The sequence below is a fragment of the Dryobates pubescens genome, chromosome 32 (genome assembly GCF_014839835.1).
Source record: "Dryobates pubescens isolate bDryPub1 chromosome 32, bDryPub1.pri, whole genome shotgun sequence".
Taxonomy (NCBI): Eukaryota; Metazoa; Chordata; class Aves; order Piciformes; family Picidae; genus Dryobates; species Dryobates pubescens.
Window position 1 is genome coordinate 3,111,853 of NC_071643.1, and position 20,690 is coordinate 3,132,542.

The following is a 20,690-nucleotide window of genomic DNA, read 5'->3' on the forward strand; positions in this document are numbered from 1 at the left end:
AAGTTCAGCTCAGGCTGAAGGAGGAGGGAGGAATTCAGTCACCTCCTGGATGGTTTCCATGGGTGGAGGAGGGTCTTTGTGACGGCACAAGTTGACCATGACCCAGGTAACGTTCCTTAGGAAGGTTATGGGAATAGATGGGCTGATGAAGGACAGCAGTGGCTTCACTACCCCAAGGCTAATAACATAATCTCTACACTGGGGTCCATCACCTGTTTGAGAGAAAGAATGAAGATGACAAAGACCAGCCTGTGCCAGTCACCAAAGGTTGCATTTCTGCACACTTCAGGCTTCACTTATTTCAACCAGAGGGTGAAAGGCCTTGGATACATCAATACAGAGCCACTGATACAGAGCCACCTAGCACCAACACTTAGAATCAAGGCTGGAAAAGACCTCAGAGAGCATCAAGTGCAACCTAGCACCCAGCACCATCTAACCAACTAAAACATGGCTCCAAGTGCCACATCCAAGCCTGTCTTGAACACCTCCAGGGATGGGGACTCCACCACCTCCGTGGGCAGCACATCCCAAGGGCCAATCTCTCTGGCTGGGAAGAACTTCGTAACCTCCAGCCTAAAGCTCCCCTGGCACAGCTTGAGACTGTGTCCTCTTGTTCTGGGTGGCTGGGAGAAGAGACCAACCCCCACCTGGTTACAGCCTCCCTTTAGGGAGTTGGAGAGAGCAAGAAGGTCTCCCCTGAGCCTCCTCTTCTGCAGGCTAAGCAACCCCAGCTCCCTCAGCCTCTCCTCACAGGGCTGTGCTCCAGACCCCTCCCCAGCTTTGTTGCCCTTCTCTGGACACCTTCCAGCAGCTCAACCTCTTTCCTAACCTGAGGAGCCCAGAACTGGACACAGGACTCCAGGTGTGGCCTCAGCAGTGCTGAGCACAGGGCACAAGGACTTCCCTGCTCCTGCTGGCCACACTCTTCCTGCTGCAGGCCAGGATGCCCTTGGCCTTCTTGTCCCCCTGGGCAGACTGCTGGCTTCTACAAAGCTTTAATAGCACCTGTGGCTGCCTCATTCTCTCACTGGGAACTACTCATGAATAGCAGCTAAATTCATAGACTCACAGACTGGTTTGGGTTGAAAGGGACCTTACAGATCATTTCCTTCCAACCCCTCTGCCATGGGCAGGGACACCTTCCACAGAGAAGTGTCCCATGGCTTATAGAAGATGTACAGGCTGGGGGGGTGATGGGTGAGGGGAAAAGGGAGGTAGGCAATGCCAACCCCCCAAACTGTTCATAGCCCAAGGTATTCCTGAAGATCACAGGCTGGTGGTGGTTGGAAGGTTCCTCTGGAGATTATCAGGTCCAGCCCCCTGCTAAAGCAGGGCACCCCTAGCAGCTTGCCCAGCAGCACAATGCCCAGGGGGGGTTGGAAGCTCTCCACACCAGGAGACTCCACAACCTCTCTGGGCAGCCTGCTCCAGGCCTCCAGCACCCTCACACCAAACAACTTTCTCCTCCTGTTCCTTAACTTTGTCCTTATGCAAGATGCCACCACAAAGTTTATCATCAATACTAAATCATCCCAAAGGGTTCTAAATTGCCTGAGAACTGACACAGTCATCTTCATATCTGGGCTTCATCACTGCTTCCTTGAAGGCAGCATCTGAGCTGTACTGCACATGCATCACTACCAGTCTGAGGCAGCCACAACAGTGTGCATTAGGTTGGTTTGCTCCTCAGGAAGGACCAGGCACTTCCAAAACACCAGACTGCAGAGATCCCAGCCTGTCAGAGCAGACAGTGGAGGCCTCTAGCACTCCAGAGTCAGGGCTGTGAACCACCTCTGCTTGCACAAGAGGTTACAAATCAGAGTACAATCAGATGCAAGCCTGCATGATCACAGCTGGTCTAGGATTCAGTTGGTGTGTGAGCTCAGGCAGCAGCTGAAGACTCAATGCAGAAGAGTTTGAACTCTCTGCTTGTTCAGTAATTGCTTTAGCTTTGCCTGGAAACAAAGTGTGCAGGGATGTGTTTGGGTGCACACTGTCAATGCAGCACAGACAAACAGGAGCAAGCTAACCACAGGGCAGCTGCCAGGTGAGCACCTGCTTTGTGGCTGCTGTGCCAGCACCTCCCATCTCCTCACACACAAGATCCTACCCACTTTCCACCCAGGAAGTCAGCAGCTGTTAGTGGCAGGAGCAACACAAACCTATGATATTTCCTAAGGCCCACACAGCTTGCTCACAAACATTTTGATGAGGTGAATGCAGCAGTCTCAGAAAAAGTGGCACAGCATCTGAAAGACACAAAGGAAAGGCCATGGTAAGGAAAACATTGCTCAAGAGGAGGAGTTCACACAGAGCTTTGAAGGAGAATTCCATCCCTGCAGGAGGAATTTCTCTCCTGCCTCAGTATTGGGCAGAACCTGAGTGGCCAGGTGACACTGAAATCAAGCCACACTGCAACCATTCCTCCTCCATCACACCTTCTTACAGAGCCCAGATGATGAAAGCATCTCTGACAGGTAATTGAAGCCTCACAAGTTTACTGCAGCTTGGCAGGAGCTCCACATCCAGTTCACACCTACTGAAACTGGAGATTCCTTGCTGAGTTCCCCACCAGAAGCAACCACAGGGTAGGAGCCAGACCTCTGATACCAACTTTTTACAACATGAAGCTTTGACTGTGCTCAGTTTGAGACCCAAAAGCTACCACACCACAACCTGATTGCTGCAGAGGAGATTGTTTCAAATGCTGCTCCCACTGTGTGGGGGTAAAGCAGCAGCCAGCTGAGGGAGCTGTAAGACAGGGGCTCAAAAGACAACCCAAACTCCACAGCTCTTAGGGAGGCAGCAACTCTTCCCCCCTGTGCTGGTGTGAGACAGAAGGATGCTCCCAAGATTTAGACCCAAAGCTAAGCCAGTGTTGCAAACACATTCAGCAGACACCACAATCAGGTAACTGACCTTTAGCATCACATACCCAGCACTAAGGTGCTTGCTTACACAGTCACAGAACCATTCTGGCTGGAAGGGATCTTTAGGATCACCCAGTCCAACCTTTCACCCAGCACTGCCAGGGCACCACCAAAGCATGGTCCTCAGCTACACAGCTGTGACACCCCTCCAGGGATGGAGGCTCCCCCACTGCCCTGGGCAGCTTGGTCCAGGCTTGGACAACCCTTTCAGGGGAGAAATTGTTCCTCATGTCCAAGCTAACCCTTCTCTGGCACAACTTGAGGCCATTTCCTCTTGCCCTGTTGCTTCTTAAATGGGAGAAGAGACCAAACCCACCTGGCCCCAGCTTCCTCTCAGGGTCCTGTAGAGAGCAAGCCCCTCAGCCCCCTTTTCACCAGGCTAAACACCCCCAGCTCCCTCAGCTGCTCCTCCCCAGCCCTGTTCTCCAGACCCCTCACCAGTTTTGTTGCCCTTGTCTGGACCTGCTCCAGCCCCTCAGTGACCTTTTGGTAGTAAGCAAACAAACACATCTGTATGATCCATGTAATAAACACTGAGACTGCAACAGGTGGACACTGCCACAGCTCGGAACCTGCACTCGCTGCATCGAATCGAAGCTGCAAGCAGCTCCAAGGGGTCAATGTGTGATGGTTGTGGTGGAGGAAACACACAAAAGAGGCTCCAAGTTCTGTCTTACCACCCTCAGTGGTATCAACAGCATGCAGTGCAACCCAGCCTTGAGCTCAGCCATTGAAGCTCCTGGTACCTCAAGTAATCTAAGGTTGGGGGGAAGGATTTTACTTGAACTTCAGGCAAACAAGCTGTTTTCCTGTCTGACTGATTCCTCCATGGCTGCTCAAGCAGCTCTGCTGTTCTATCACTCAATTCAAAAAGCCTGCAGCCAGTTCCCCTGGGTTATGCTTTATCAGCTGAGGTACCACTGCAGCCTGGGACAGAGCTCAGCAGAAAGTCTGCTGTGCTTGACAGCATGGATTCCAAGTGCAACAACAACTTCTTGCTTCAGATCCCTCAAGACACGATGGACAGAGTCTTCTTCAGCTGGATTTCAGAAGAGAGCTTGATGTCAGGCACCCTCTGGACTCAGCCCACATCTTTTCCTCACTCTCCACCACAAACAGGAAACCCCTCCACGGGAGGTGCTTCTAGGGTTTTGTTTGGTTTGGTTTCGAGTCTCTGCTGCTGTTCGGGTTTGGTTTGGTCGGGTTGGAGTTTGAGAGCTGGAAAGCAGCAGGTATCAACTCTGCTCCAACAGGCTGAGTTTCCAGAAGAGATTACTCACCAGGAGGAAACCCAACTGAATTTAAAAATCAGAGCAAATGAAGGAGGAGAGCAGGGTGTGCTCTTCAGCTGATGCTGCTTGCCAGAGGAGAGGTAGCACATGTGGCAGGAGACTCCATGGGCGGGTCCCTTGGGCGACGAGCCTGGGACTGACAACTCAATTTCAAGCTGGCTGCCGCAGGAGAGGACCAACCCTGAGATGTGTGAACCGGTGAGCATGCTGCAGACAGAGGAGCAGGAGTGTGGATGCCCTTTACAGCATCCTTCAGATGGGTCTTGCTCAGGTGGAAGCTACACCGAGTGCTTTATCAATGACCAGACACCGAGGCACTTACTGGATTGAACTACGGCCTGTGTTTGTTCAGAGGTTCCAGAGGCAATGTTTGTCAAAGCCCAGGCAGCTTCAAACTGTAAAGAAGGACTGCAAAGGAAAAAGAAGGAAAAAGAGATGGTAAGGTTGCCTGGTACAGCTGTAAAGGACATGCTTCATTGTTAAGAAGAACTGGGTATTTCCAGAGAGCTCAGTCCGGGGGCTGGAGAGGCTGAGCAGGTAACTAACAGAGGTAGGTTTATTTCATTGCATTGGTTCTGCAGATGTCTATTTAGTTTAGGAACACAGAGTGTTTTCTCTCTCATCTTCCCTGGGGCTGCTCCTGCTTCACTTTTGGGCTGCTCCATCTCCTTTGACCTTGCACGCTGCTTGGCTGATCTTTTGACAGGGGAGGTACGGGGGGCATAGAGACAGGCTGGCTGTGTACAGCCTCCCTGGGCTTATGGCCAGAGGGTGGGGGGAGAGAGCTGAAGTGTTGCACAAGAGGGTATTGTGGTGCTGCTGGACTCAAGTATGGATACATATACCTGGCCTATGCTCATTGCCCTTTGTGCTTTGAGATTTAGTCTGCCTTTGCAAAGAGACTTGCTTTTTCCTTCCAAGTTAGTGTGGTGAGCTCACCCTGGGGGGATAAATGTCCAACCTGCTGGGGTGCAAATCCAACCCACACCACTTGAGAGATGGCACTGGGTCAGAAGGGACCCCCTAAAGGCCATCTTGTCCAACACCCCCCCTGCAGGCAGCAGGGATACCTCCAAGGAGAGCAGGCCGCCCAGGGCCACACGGAGTCCGGTCTCGCGTCCAGACCGACTGCCACATCAGATGCCATGGACCCACCAGCAGAATGCCAAGGCCCCTTGCCAACATGGAAGCACTCTGAGCTTTGGGAACACTCACTTGTCATCTCTTTCAAGACAGTGCACTAGAATAGGTAATATTCCTGATTTGATGAGGTCGTCGATGGGCGGATTGCGATCGCTGGAAAGCAGCTTTCTGGGGGGGGGAGAGGAGAAAACACAGCAGTCAGCAAAACAAAGCACAGGAGGGGAAGTGGGGAAGGGGGAGGGGGAAAGTCTTCCCCCAGTGTGTGCCTCAGCTTCCAAGACCAAGCAGGAATGGTTCTTTCTGCTTCAGCTGCAGAGGGCTAACGCCCCGAGCCGAAGTGCCCGCAGGAGCGCAGCCCAGGCCGTGCCGTGCGCTGCCCTTTGCAGCTGCCACACTTTCTCTGCCTGCTTCTGGAGTTTATCAGCAGTCAGTAAAATGAAGATCAGAGCTCCTCAGTTACACCCTCCTGCAGCTTCCTCCACCTCCACCCAACGAGAGATAAACAGATCCCAGCTGCTCTGACGGGAAAGGCAGAGACGTTTTCTCTTGACTGTGTCAGAGAAGGATTCACAAAGGGCAACTGCAAAGACCACAACTCCACCAATTTGATCCCTTTAGCTTCCCTTTCCTGCAGTGAAGGAATTCATGAAGCTTCTTGCAGGGGACACCTTGGGCTGCTGCAACAAACTTTTACTAGCAGTAGGAAGGGGTATTCTATACAGAATCACAGAACTGTCAGGCTTGGAAGGGACCTCAAGGCTCAGCCAGTTCCAAGCCCCCTGCCATGGGCAGGGACACCTCACACCACAGCAGGGTTGCTCACAGCCACCTCCAGCCTGGCTGCAAACACCTCCAGGCAGGAGGCTTCCACCACCTCCCTGGGCAACCTGTGCCAGGCTCTCACCACCCTCATGGGCAACAACTTCTACCTCACATCCAAGCTGAATCTCCCCACTTCTAGTTTTGCTCCATCCCCCCCAGTCCTATCCCTCCCTGACACCCTCAAAAGTCCCTCCCCAGCTTTCTTGGAGCCCCCTGCAGATCCTGGAAGGCCACAAGGAGGTCTCCTCAGAGCCTTCTCTTCTCCAGACTGAACAGCTCCAACTCTCTGCTCCTCCTCGTGGCCCTTCCCTGGACAGATTCCAGTACCTCCAGGTGGGGTCCCAGCAGAGTGGGGGAGAGGGGGAGAATCACCTCCCTCACCCTGCTGGCCACACTTCTCTTGATACAGCCCAGGATATGATTGTCCCCTCCTCACAGACCAGCCTAGAGGTATTGTCTCCAGTCCCCTCCTCACAGACCAGCCTAGAGGTATTCTCTCCAGTCCCCTCCTCACAGACCAGCCTAGAGGTATTGTCTCCAGTCCCCTCCTCACAGACCAGCCTAGAGGTATTCTCTCCAGTCCCCTCCTCACAGACCAGCCTAGAGGTATTCTCTCCAGTCCCCTCCTCACAGACCAGCCTAGAGGTATTCTCTCCAGTCCCCTCCTCACAGACCAGCCTAGAGGTATTGTCTCCAGTCCCCTCCTCACAGACCAGCCTAGAGGTATTGTCTCCAGTCCCCTCCTCACAGACCAGCCTAGAGGTATTGTCTCCAGTCCCCTCCTCACAGACCAGCCTAGAGGTATTGTCTCCAGTCCCCTCCTCACAGACCAGCCTAGAGGTATTGTCTCCAGTCCCCTCCTCACAGACCAGCCTAGAGGTATTCTCTCCAGTCCCCTCCTCACAGACCAGCCTAGAGGTATTCTCTATAGTCCCCTCCTCACAGACCAGCCTAGAGGTATTCTCTATAGTCCCCTCCTCACAGACCAGCCTAGGGTATTCTCTATAGTCCCCTCCTCACAGACCAGCCTAGAGGTATTCTCTATAGTCCCCTCCTCACATACCAGCCTAGAGGTATTCTCTCCAGTCCCCTCCTCACAGACCAGCCTAGAGGTATTCTCTCCAGTCCCCTCCTCACAGACCAGCCTAGAGGTATTGTCTCCAGTCCCCTCCTCACAGACCAGCCTAGAGGTATTCTCTCCAGTCCCCTCCTCACAGACCAGCCTATTCACACACATGAAAAGCTGGGCAGAACTCAACTAGCAATCAACTTCCCACTGCTGCTTTGCCCTGAGAGATGTCACTGGTGTGTTTTAAAGGGACAACAACAGGAAGGAGATGAAAAGCCAGAGCTGCAAAACAAAATCTCAGGCAACTAAGCAATGGGGGAAGATCTGAACCCACACTATGTGTGGACTTGTAATGATCAGAAGTGAATTTTCAGCTTCCAATTCAGCAGAGTCCTGAGAGAAGTGAAGACAAAATGTATCTGCAAGCTCATAGAATTCAAGTGTGCTCACAGAATCTTTATAGTGCTTTGAGTTCAGGGAGAAACCAATCACAGTGCACTCTAGCCACACACCAACTGCTCAAACAGGTGGAGAACTCTACTACAAGAACCCCAAACCCTTCAAGTATTGAGTTTTGTGGCTGTGCTTTAGGGTCTGCTTCTCCTTCAGCACTTCTGAGCAGTTTTCCTGCTCCTAATATTCCAGTTGAATGTTTTGGGGGTTAGACATGGGCAAGCTTTTTCCTTCCTGAGCTGCAGCTTCAGCTCAAAGGATGGTACAGATTCAGCCCAGACCAAACCCCATTATATTTCACTCTCTAAAATACCCTTTACTGCCTTTCCAGCAACATCAGCTGCACTGCTTTAACTTCACATTCATTTCCAAGCTGAAATGAAAAATGAATTGCAAAGGTAAGAAATCCCCACTTCATTTTAAACCAGGCTTCATTCAGTGTGCTTTAGTCTAAGCTGCTTCAGATCAGCTGTAGTAGTGTGGCTACCCTGAGCTGAAGTTGCCACTGAAGGCAGCTTGTCCTATAGAAGGGGGCACACAAACTGCTCCTGCCATTATCATTTGCAAACACATGAACTCCCCAAAGCCCAAGCTGCTTCCAGCTCATCTGGATTCTGATCTGAAAGTCTTCCCTTGCACTTGAATCAACCTCCCTCTACCACAGAGGGTAAGAGAGTTGAAGCTTTCTGCTACAACCACAAGCCTCCCAGGTAGCTGATGAAAGAGCAGGAAAACACTCCATTCATGCACACATTTAGGATCTCTTCTCAAATATACACAACTAGGGAATTCCTCTTGAAGAAAAAAGGTTCTGTTGGCCCAATCCATGGCCAGACTAGGAGGAGGATTATGCCAGTTCTCTCTGTACTTAAAAGCTGAAGGCTCTATAGTCCTGTATCTTTTCCTGGTGAGCAGCATCAAGCATTGCACTAAGATAAATCCTGACTAAATCCCAGTTCTGGGCTCCTCAGTTCAGGAAAGAGGTTGAGCTGCTGGAAGGGGTCCAGAGAAGGGCAACAAAGCTGGGGAGGGGTCTGGAGCACAGCCCTGTGAGGAGAGGCTGAGGGAGCTGGGGTTGCTTAGCCTGCAGAAGAGGAGGCTCAGGGGAGACCTCATTGCTCTCTCCAACTGCCTGAAGGGAGGTTGTAGCCAGGTGGGGGTTGGTCTCTTCTCCCAGGCAGCCAGCACCAGAACAAGGGGACACAGTCTCAAGCTGTGCCAAGGAGGTTTAGGCTGATGTTAGGAACAAATTCTTCCCAGACAGAGAGATTGACCACTGGGATGTGCTGCCCAGGGAGGTGGTGGAGTCACCATCCCTGGAGGTGTTTAGGAAGAGCCTGGATGGGGTGCTTGGTGCCATGGTTGAGTTGATCAGATGGTGCTGGGTGACAGGCTGGACTTGATCTCAAAGGTCTTTTCCAACCTGGTTCATTCTATTCTATTCTACTTCAAAGTTGGATCTAAAGCTCTAGCTATCAAATGGTCTGGGTTAAAAAAGAAACAGTCAGTGAGATCACTTTCTAGTTTATGCCAGAACACAATTCTGACTTGAAGAGCACTGCAAAGAACACAAGAGGTCTAGCTGAGCAAAGTGTGCTCTTACCTTGCTGCCTGCACAGCACCCAACTGCACACCCTGGTTGTCACTTGAAGCATTCTGAAACAGAAGAGAATTTAGGGCTTTGCACATGTTTGCCCCCACAACAAAGACTGTTCAAGCAATTCAATGATTCCTTTGGGTTTTTTTTCTTTTACCTGTACTATTGCCTCCAAAGAAGTGTTTTGCTAGAGGGGAAAAAAAAAAAAGAAGACAAAAGCAGTCAGAAATCAGAAGCAAAAGGGAGGTGAAAAGGATCTGCTGGAGAGAGTTAGCTCTTACCACTCTGAAGTCCCCATCGATGTCAGAATCTTCACAGATATCTTCATGGGGAACATTTCTCCTCTTTAGAAGATGCTCATCTCTCTTGTTCTGCAAGAGGAGGATTTCACACTTTGAAAGCCCTGGTTTTGCAGGGGTGGGGGGTGTTAAGCAAGGAGCAGGAGCTCGTGTTTGAAGCTTTCTTTGCTCTCGTTGCTGCTGTTCACATTTCCAGCCTGGAAGAAGCTGGGAATGGCTGCTCAGAGCAGCACGTTCTGGAAACCACCCCTTCCCAGAAGCACTTCTCCACAGCAGCAGCTGACGTTGCTGCTGGTTTCATGTGCACACATCCATCACCACTGATGCCACAACCCATCTGTCATCGTTTAGAAGGAGACAAGGCGACTCCCAGAGGCCCCTTTACTCTCCATCCCAGAAGGAACATAACTCAAGGTGTGATTACTCTCCTAGCTCTCAAGAGCTACTTTTCCAGCAGCTCTAAACAGTGTTCTCCTCAAGCACACTCTTGCTTGGGTGCTGAAGGGCTGCTTTCAGGAAGGAAAGAGCTTTTGCTCTACAGCTCAGCAAGAACACCTGGTTTTTCCAAGCCAATCCCATGCTTTTTGGAAGCTCTTGCAGTTCCAAACCCAGCTGCAGGAGCAAGACTGAGTCCCTTCAGCTGCAAGGAAAATGCTGGTTCTCCAAGACAAAAATCAGGGCAGTTTTTTAGCACCAAGTATGGTACCTTTAGAACTTCCTTCTGAACCAGAGTCTCCTGATGGACTTGATAACAAATAGTTCCAACAGTGATGATCTTGGTGGACTACACAACACTGCTGCAGTATTTCTTTACTCCCTTCAGCAAACCTTCTTCCATTTTACTGACATACCAACACAGTCAAATCCTGTTTGGTAAGAACAGTGCTGAGGTTCTCTCACCTTTCTCAGCTCCACAACAACTTCATTTCTCTGTCTTCTCATAGTCTGAAAAGAAGCCAGATCAAAGCACATTAGGTTCTGAATCAAGACCAAGTCCTTCAAGAAGTTCTTGCATGACTAATTTGAAGTTCCTGCACTTTAAACAGCACTTTGCACAAACAGGATTTCATTTTCATTATAAAAGTAGGAATCCAATAGGAAATGGAGATAACTGGATTGCTTCTGCCTGGATTGTTGCACTAAGAGTTTCCTAGGGCTTCATGTTGAAGAGAAAATGGCTATATGGAATCAGAGCATGGTGGGGGGTGAAGAAATCTCTAAAGCTCAGCCAGACCAACCCCCCTGCAGTCAGCAGGGACAGCAGCAACTAGAGCAGGTTACTCAAGAGCCCCAGACAGCCTGACCTGGAATGGTTCCAGAGATGGAGCTTCTACCACCTCTCTGGGCAACCTCAGACAGTGGCTCACCACCCTCAGTGTCATAAATTTCTTCCTTCTCTCCAGTCTGAGTCTCCCTCTTTCAGTTCAAATCATCACCCATTGCCCTGTCACAACAGGCCCTGCTCAGAAGCCTGTCCCCAGCTTTCTGATCAGCTCCTTTAAATCAATGCAAGGCCACCAGAAGGTCTCCCTGGAGCCTTCTCCTCTCCAGGCTGAACAACCCCAACTCTCTCAGCCTGGCCTCACAGCCCTTGAATGGCTTTTGTGAGCACCTCTGGAGCTGCTCCTGCCCTTGTTATGCTGAGGGCTCCAGAGCTGACACAGCACTCCAGCAATGAAGAAACCTTTTCTAACGAGGCCGAAAGGAGCTGTGCATAAAGCAGCACCAAGAGCTTTGTAAGCACCACAGCAAGCCAGCAGCATACTAAGTTTGCCCCAACACTCCCAACCTTGTCTTGATTCAAGGACTTTCATTAGCAACTTGCACCTCTTCCTTGCCCAGAGCAGGGGGGGGAAGGAGGTGACTCCCCAGGCACAGACACTGGGCTGCCAGCCACGTCGCTAAGAGGTAACCATCACCACGCAGCTATGGTGAGAAACAGAGGCTGCAGAGCACAACTGCTACAGCACAAAGCCTTGCAATGCTGACTTCTTTTCAGAATAAACAGATCTGAACACCACCAGGCCCTGAGCTGAATGGTTCTGACTGGACCAGATGGGCAGAGGCCAATGGGATGGCATTTAACAAGTCCAAGTGCCAGGGGCTGCACTTTGGCCACAGCAACCCCATGCAGAGCTGCAGGCTGGGGTCAGAGTGGCTGAGAGCTGCCAGGCAGAGAGGGACCTGGGGGTGCTGATTGACAGCCACCTAAACATGAGCCAACAGTGTGCCCAGGGGGCCAAGAGGGCCAATGGCATCCTGGCCTGTATTAGGAATAGTGTGGCCAGCAGGGGCAGGGAGGGCATTGTGCCCCTGTGCTCTGCATTGGTTAGGCCACACCTTGAGTCCTGTGTCCAGTTCTGGGCCCCTCAGTTTAAGGTCATTGAAACACTTGAAGGTGTCCAGAGAAGGGCAACAAGGCTGGGGAGAGGCCTTGAGCACAGCCCTGTGAGGAGAGGCTGAGGGAGCTGGGGTTGTTTAGCCTGGAGAAGAGAAGGATCAGGGCAGACCTCATTGCCCTCTACAACTACCTGAAAGGTGGTTGTAGCCAGGAAGGGGTTGGTCTCTTCTCCCAGGCAACCAGCAGCAGAACAAGAGGACACAGTCTCAAGCTGTGCCAGGGGAGGTTTAGACTTGAAGTGAGGAGAAAGTTCTTCACCGAGCGAGTCGTTTGTCATTGGGATGTGCTGCCCAGGGAGGTGGTGGAGTCCCCATCCCTGGAGGTGTTCAAGAGGAGATTGGATGTGGCACTTGGTGCCATGGTCTAGTCGTGAGGTCTGTTGGGACAGGCTGGACTCAATGATCCTTGGGGTCTCTTCCAACCTTAGTTATACTTAGTTAGTTATACTGTTCCTGCCAGGTTCCTCGGCCAAGTGCAGCACCAACAGCGTGCCCCTGCCGACAGAAAAGGTGGGGAAGTGCTGCAGGAGCTCTCCCTCACCCAAACCTCCAACCTTCTGCCTGCCTCTCCCAGGCACTAAAGTGAACTCCCATACTTCACACATTCCTGCTCCTTCATGAAACAGCACCAGCTCTGTGCCCTGTTGAATGACCTTATAAAGCTCAAATGCAAGAGACCTGGTGAGCCAAAGCTGCTACCAAAATGTAATTTCCACGTGAAAGCCACAGGAACCTCTTGGCACTTCCATAACAGGGGAGGGGTGGGGGTTTTTTTTTGGGGTGGGGGTTTCCTTTTCTCTGCATTGAAACGATTCATGGAAAAGAAACCACTTGGAAATACACAGAAATAGGTTTACTACTGCTTGTGGCATTACAGTGCAAAGGGAGCGCAGGAGAAAAGGAGAAATCAATGCCTGGAATAAAAATCACTACAGGCCAGCTGGACTTTGCAGGGAGTGAGAAGAGCAAAGTGAAAAGGAATTGCCTTTTCCTTGGGATTGAACCACTCACAAGCCCAGCAAAATCCTGCAGCATAATGGCCCAGCAGAGAATACAAGGAAAATGAACAGCTCCAAGAGCTTCTGAGAAGCAGTAAGAAGCAGCTCTGAAGAGAAGGATTAAAAGCTTGACTGTCAGGAGCATAATTATTTTTATCAAAAGGAAATGTGCATTTCCTCAGCATCACATTCCCAGCTCTGAGTGAGACAGTGAAATTCTCAGGAGGAGGTACAAGGAAAAGCATAGAAAAAAAAAGGACAGAAAAGGCTGAGAGAGGAAAAGAAAGGCTTCCCCACTGCTCTGCAAGGCAGAACTTTCCACTGCTTGAGCACCGAAAGGAAGCTCATCATGAGGAACACAGAGGAGGGAAAAACCCAACACACCCACACAATAGCTGGCCTAGCACAGAATCATAGTAGTGTCAGGGTTGGAAGGGACCTCAAGGCTCAGCCAGCTCCAAGCCCCCTGCCATGGGCAGGGACACCTCACACCACAGCAGGTTGCTCACAGCCACCTCCAGCCTGGCTGCAAACACCTCCAGGCAGGAGGCTTCCACCACCTCCCTGGGCAGCCTGAGAGCCACCACCCTCATGGGCAACAACTTCTTCCTCACATCCAAACTGAACCTCTCCACTTCTAGTTTTGCTCCATCCCCCCCAGTCCTATCCCTCCCTGACACCCTCCAAAGTCCCTCCCCAGCTTTCTTGGAGCCCCCTGCAGATCCTGGAAGGCCACCAGAAGGTCTCCTGGGAGCCTTCTCCTCTCCAGCCTGCACAACCCCAACTCTCTCAGGCTGTCTCCCGAGCAGAGCAGCTCCAGCCCTCTGCTCCTCCTCATGGCCCTTCTCTGGACACCTTCCAGCCCCTCCAGAGCCTTCCTGGCACAGAGGCTCCAGAGCTGGACCCAGAGCTCCAGCTGTGGTCTCAGCAGAGTGGAGCAGAGGGGGAAAATCCCCTCCCTGGCCCTGCTGGCTGCACTAATGCTATGGATGCCTAATGCAGATGCAGCACCTGGAATGGCCAGGTAAGAGCCATCCTAAGTACAAACTGGGGCCCATGTAAAGCATCAGAGTTTTCAGGAAGTACCTGAACCTTTCAAGAATATCCATTTAATTGGTCAATCAAAACTGAAATAGCTGAGACTACCACAGCTTAAATTCTGAGCTTTTTCACTTTTAAAGCTAGGACAAGTCATGTCTGCTATGTGACTTCAACAGTTCCCACAGTATTGCAGATAAGCTTCATTCCAGGGCTAGGGATTTGCTCTCTAAAGCTAGGTGAGCTTTCCAAACACATTCAGAAGTCCCTAAATGATAATGGGAATCTGTTTAAAAGCCATGGAGAGGTGGTGCTGAGGGACATGGTTTAGTGGTGACCTGGCAGTGTTGGGTTAATGGTTGGACTTGATGGCCTTAAAGGTCTCTTCCAACCAAACTGATTCTCTGATACCAAAGGTTGTTGTCTCTTAAGGCAGGGGGGTGGGGGAAGTGAGGAAATCAATATCCTAACAATAGATCACAGAATTGCCAGGCTTGGAAGGGACCTCAAGGCTCAGCCAGTTCCAACCCCCTGCCATGGGCAGGGACACCTCACACTACAGCAGGTTGCTCACAGCCACCTCCAGCCTGGCTGCAAACACCTCCAGGCAGGAGGCTTCCACCACCTCCCTGGGCAACCTGTGCCAGGCTCTCACCACCCTCATGGGCAACAACTTCTTCCTCACAGCCAAGCTGAATCTCCCCATTTCTAGTTTTGCTCCATCCCCCCCTGTCCTATCCCTCCCTGACACCCTCAAAAGTCCCTCCCCAGCTTTCTTGCAGCCCCCTGCAGATCCTGGAAGGCCACCAGAAGGTCTCCTGGGAGCCTTCTCCTCTCCAGCCTGCACAGCCCCAACTCTCTCAGGCTGTCTCCAGAGCAGAGCAGCTCCAGCCCTCTGCTCCTCCTCATGGCCTTTCTCTAGACACACTCCAGCCCCTCCAGATCCTTCCTGGCACAGAGGCTCCAGACCTGGATGCAGTAAATTTGTATTAGTCCTTCTCTGGCCCATTAGGTATTCCCTGAACTAATATAATACCTGGCTGAAAAATCCAGAAAGAGAGGCAAATGCCTGGTAAGAAGACTGCAGAACTGTACCAAGCCCCTGATGGTCTCACTAGCCTTAATCAACTGTTACTGCAAGCTAAGGAAATAAGCACACCTGTGGAGAAGGTGCACTGCAAGGGGCATTCTTCTCACCAGACTTCAGTGATGACTCTGCTGGTCACAGAAAAGCTGTTGCTAACCAAGGGCAAGACCCAACGTGCATGTTCATGGAGCAGAAGGCTGGACTGCTACAACACCAACTATAAAATACCCTTTACACCTTACCACTAACCAGAAGAAGACATCAAGATGTAAAGGATATTAAGAAGCAATAGTTCCAGTCACCAGTGAGCCCAAAAGGAAATGTATTCCAGCTCAGGTGCTAACACACCCCTCCAGGACAAGCACATCTGCATGTGTTTGACAGATCCAGGGAGGGGGTGGGACCAAAACAAATCAGCCAGGGGAAAAAAGCAGCCTCTAACATGTCAAGAAGTTTCTCAAACAACAGAATCTTCTCTGCAGTTGAGCAGACTTGGGGGCAAAAAAACCAACCTGCCAGCACATCACCTCTCTGCCAGAACAAGATTAATGTTCTCCCTCCAGACATAAAGTGACAGCCCTTCAGTTTGGCTTCTGAATGGGGCCTGCATACTCTGGGCTCACAAAAGCCTTCACATGATTGACAAGCAACCCATGAAGCCACTCTGAAGGCAAATTCACCAAAATAGGGCTCCACTAGACTAATTCTCTGTGTAAACAAGTAGTTGGTTGAACAAACTACTCATTACTGGCTAACCTGTCACTGCTTTTCCTCCTAGGAAGAGAAAAAAGCACAACAAACAAGAACTGGAGTTAGCTCTGCCAAGGAGCTTCACAGCAGATTCACCTCAGCCTAGAAAGAGAGCAGCCTGGAGAAACTCACATGAAAGCAGCCTCAAGATCAGCTTGTGTTGCCTTTTGGAGAACAGCTCAAAGGGCAGAAGCTGAGGCTGTGAAGCTGGAGCTTCCCTTCTGTTCTGTGTAAGATCTGACTGGACTGTTTGACTTCTCAGCTTGCCCCAACACAACTGTGAGCAGGAGAGCCATCTCAAGGCAAGTTTCTAGAACCAGAACTCAGGTCCTTGGGAAGTGCTGCAGTTCTAAAGCATGCAGTGCTTCAGTATGAACTCACATGGCTTGCAGTCACTGGATCTTCCTCTCCCTTTGCTACACTGAAAATCAAATGATTAAGTCTATTTCTGTCAGCCTGTGATTGCTACCCCTCCATCCCCCTTTTCCCAATTATATTTAGCTTAAGTTTTAGCAGAAGGGCTATTTTCTGACCATTAGTCATTACTGAGCCCTTCAGCTTATCATGAAAATCTTGTGTTAGCTGATGCCTGCAGGATCCTGATATACTCTAGGCTTCCTCAGCAGGCCAGAAACAAAAGCCACGTTCTAAGCTCAGCACTCAGAACAGCTCAGACCCAGTCACCCTTTCTGAGCACACTCACATAATACCTGGAGGCTGTGCTCAGCTGATGCAGCCTCAGCCCTCTTCCATTCCTTCCTCTGAACATTGCTCCTCAAACTCAGGAGCACATGGCCTGTCCTTGCTGCTCTGTGGGGGATCAAACACTCCACTCAAGCAGCCCTGTATGTGCACCTGCAAAGGGAAGGTCTGGCAACCAACAGTGGAGCTTGGTTTCTGAAGGCACCTTGCTTCTGTGGTGGAAATGCAATGGTTACTTTATAGCTGAGCTGCTTGAACCACCTTTCCTTCCTTCCTTGCGACTTCACACCAACCCTGGGTCTGTAACTCCAAATAGAAACCAAAAGGTAGCAAGGGTGAGTGAGAGACAGACTATTTAGCTCCAAACCTTTGAAACTCTCTTCTTGTTAGAACACCACATACTATGGCCCTGCACACAGCTGCTTACTCACTTCTCCAGCTGCAGACCACAGCTGGAGAAGACTGGCCTATGACCCAGAGCATCCAGTGCAGTGCCCACAGCAACAGCAAAGAAATTTTGACTCATCCCTCACAGGTGTAGAAGGCACTGAACTACAAAACAGGGGAAGAGCCTGCAGAGACACATGCAAAATCATACTTGGATGTAGTACAAATCCATGTGCTTCACCTCCAGCTTAATCAGCATGCCCAGAGAAGGGCAACAAAGCTGGGGAAGGGTCTGGAGAACAGGGATGAGGAGGAGCAGCTGAGGGAGCTGGGGGTGTTCAGCCTGGAGGCTGAGGGGAGATGTTCTGGTTCTCTACAACCCCTTGAAAGGAGGTTGGAGTTGGTCTCTTCTCCCAAGGAACGAGTGACAGGACAAGAAGAAACAGCCTCAAGTTGCACCAGTGGAGGCTTAGGTTAGACATGAGGAACAATTTCCTCCCCAAAAGGGTTGTCAAGGCCTGGCCCAGGCTGCCCAGGGCAGTGGTGGAGTCCCCATCCCTGGAGATGTGATGGTGAAGGACATGGTTTAGTGGTGAGCTGGCACTGTGGGGTTAATAGATGCATTCCACCTTGAAGCCTTTTCCAACCTTAATGATTCTACATGATTTAGGCCCTTCCCTATGCATTATTTCCCCTCTATGCTAATCCTAACTCACTCACAACCCAGAGCATTGAAGCCCACTCTCAAGACCACTGTGATAAACACACTAAAGGGTTTTCAAAGCCAACACAATGTCAACAAGATAGCACCAGAAAACAGATCTCAGCCACTATTCCTCCTTCAGAATTACAAGGGGCCTCTGAGTTACAAACAAATACATACAAATCAATATGACACTGCCCATGCTGTCAGGGTAGTTTCTCCTGGAGAAGCTGTGCCTGCCAAATAAAATCCCTTTTACAAACTAATATCTCAGCATGACAAAATGTCTGTTTCACCATGGAACTACAAGTGAGCTCACAGGTACCTAGTTTTAACTGAAGTCAGTGAGGGAAATTCCTGCTCTCTCCCTGTCCCTCCATACTCAAACCCCACACAAACTGTTTTGTGGGGGATACAGAAAAAGCTGGAAAGCTTCTAACTACCTGGGATATTATCCAGAATGTCTGAGAGCACGCCTTCAACCTCCTGGAGCTTCTTTGGTGCTCACAGGCACACTGTCAGCATCAGAGATGAAGGGAAGAAGTTGGACTTGATCTCAAAGGTCTTCTCCAACCTGATTAATTCTGTATTCTGAATGCTGCTGGCAACTCTGATATCCCTGAGTCTAAAACATCCAGGTTCAATAGCTACTCCAAAATCAGTTTTGAAGTACTCTGCATGACAGTATGATCATCATTCCCCATCATGTGTGTCTCAATTAGACAGCAGGAATACCTCTCTGAAAATTCTCCTCTGCTGGCACTACTAAAGCAGTTCTTTATCTCTCACCCAGCAAAACAGGCAAGTCAGAGAAGAAAAGGCCAACAGAAATTCATCAGTTGGTCAGAGCTGGAAAGCTAACATGCATGGAATTTCATTTCAAGTCAAAACCCCTAAAACCAGTCAAATTTGAGTGGTGCAGCAGGCCAACAATCACCAACAGAAAGTAAAGCATTCCACCACTTGGTAAAACAAAGTGAGGGAAACAGCAATCCCCACCTCAAACCTTCCCTGCAGCAAGGCTTCACTCAAAACCAAACAGCTCATGAAAGCATCTACTGATGGCACTGTGAGCAATTTACACTTGTCTTGGCCTTTTTACAGTAAAGATCTAGTTTTTGGTTCCAAGGTCTGCAAGGTGCTGCAATGTAAAATAACTGTTGGAAGGTGTCACAGGTTTGAAGGCTAGTGCCCCAGTGTCCTAGCTGCAAATAGAAGTTTTCCAGAGAATTCAAGAGAGCCCACAAGGATGGATGATCCCCAAGGGGCTGAGCAGAACAGAAGAGATCTCTTCATCCCATTCCATTGGTCTGCAATATTTCCACACAATCTGAAGCACAGCTTGTTCTTTCTTCTTCTTGCTCCTTTCCCCCACACCCTCACTCCTTTCTCTCCTTCTGGCCTTGCTTGGCTTGCTCACTCCTGTTTGGGTTATGGTAAGACCAGCAGTGGGGATGAGAGAGAACTTGTTAGCTGGCACAGCCCTCTGGGCTTTGTCCAGGAGGGTCTGGGCTTTGCTGGGTTCTATGTATGTATATGCATATGCTGATTACCATTAATATTTCATTTACTTTTGTATTTAATCTACTTTTGTAAGCATTGTTTTCATTTAGCTTCCAAATCCTGAGCAAGCTTGGTTATTTGCTCAGTCTGGGGGGAAATTCCATATTCTGTGTGGTGTAAAACAGAAAGAAAAATCAGGGCTCATCACTGGCATATTCACAATAAAGAGAGGGGTGGAAAAAAACCCCAACCCAGCTCATCCCTTCTACTTCAGGAAGATAAAAGCCCAAATGAAACCTGTTCCTCGCTGAACACACAAGATGATAGAAGTTATCCACTAGGAAAGCCAGGTTAACACTTGCCTAATTCTGTGTAACACTCCAGGTAAGCAATTTTTTGAGGCAGATTCTGGGGTTGGATGTTAAAATGATGTGATTTCTGCAGCTCTGTAAGCTTAGCTCCTTTTTGTGCTCTACCAATGCTGTCTCTTCTCCCCTCACAGCTCTAACAGCTCTTAAACCTTGGAAGACCTTAAGAGAATGCGCTGTGCAGCCTGGACTAAGAATCTTCAGCGCTACCAAAAGCAGCATTCTGAGCAGTATCAGCTCCAGATCACTGCTCTCCCAGCACAAGCTCTGCTGATATTAAGTTTATTATACTGAGCATTTCTTTGAGCAGTGCTGCATGAGAACAAAAAAGAAAAGGCCAAGAAAGTGTTTTGTCTTTTTAGTCACAGTGACTCCCTCTGTTCCCAGCATCGTCACCAATCTGTCATCTTGAAACACATGGCTGTAGCTGTTTACATCACAACATGTCCATGCATGTATCTTTAGCCAAGAGTTAAGCATATGAAGGAATTCTACTAAGCATCTTATGTAAAACAGCTCTGTGTGTGCAGTTGGTTTTGGGTTGGTTTTTTCCCCTCCCCCCCTTTTTTTTTTGATCCTTTTTCCCACCCCCACCTCTGTTTCAAGGCCAGAATTTGCATTTTTAGAGGCAGGTTGCTAGAAGCTGGGCAATTAAAAAGTTCTACCTAGAACCCATTAAGTATCCAAAAAGCTAAACACCTGCTCAGCACTGAAGAGAAACTGCAATTGTCTTTTTAAAGACACATAACAACCTTCAGTGAGGATGGGAAGTGTAAGGTGACAGCACCTGCCAGCAGGGTAACTGTCAATGGACTGATCGAAGCAACGGGGAAAATCATGCAGGTTAACAACCCTCCACAGCCTCTGAAGCAGCTGTTAATTTGGGCTTCACCCACACTGGAGTGATTTCTTGTTTGTCTGGAGGTAAAGTGTCCTGGGGAAGAGCGAAAGAGCACGGTTTTGTCGAAGGACCCAACAGTTAAATGCGTAGTTTCAGCCCAGATAAAAAGGGGGAGGAGGAAAGGAGATAAAGATCAGAAGTTGGCTTCCTCTGCGAAGTAGCAGTTATGAACTAACCCAAAGACTAGCAACTGTTGCTCCCACAGGACCCTTGGCTAGAAGTGGACATGACCAACACCTCTCACC

At 49.9% G+C, this 20,690-nt stretch overlaps 1 protein-coding gene across 1 annotated transcript in view; it reads right to left on the bottom strand.

The window, feature by feature from the left end:
- KPNA4 (karyopherin subunit alpha 4) overlaps positions 1-20,690 on the bottom strand; it is a 34,379-nt gene that overhangs the window by 11,492 nt on the left and 2,197 nt on the right. Inside the window, exons 2-9 of the mRNA XM_054175556.1 lie at positions 10,509-10,553; positions 9,591-9,680; positions 9,467-9,496; positions 9,316-9,368; positions 5,441-5,536; positions 4,548-4,633; positions 2,166-2,252; positions 43-212 (exon numbers count right to left, since the gene is read on the bottom strand). Of these exons, the coding sequence (XP_054031531.1) occupies positions 43-212; positions 2,166-2,252; positions 4,548-4,633; positions 5,441-5,536; positions 9,316-9,368; positions 9,467-9,496; positions 9,591-9,680; positions 10,509-10,553 (657 nt within the window). The remainder of the gene's footprint in view (positions 1-42; positions 213-2,165; positions 2,253-4,547; positions 4,634-5,440; positions 5,537-9,315; positions 9,369-9,466; positions 9,497-9,590; positions 9,681-10,508; positions 10,554-20,690) is intronic.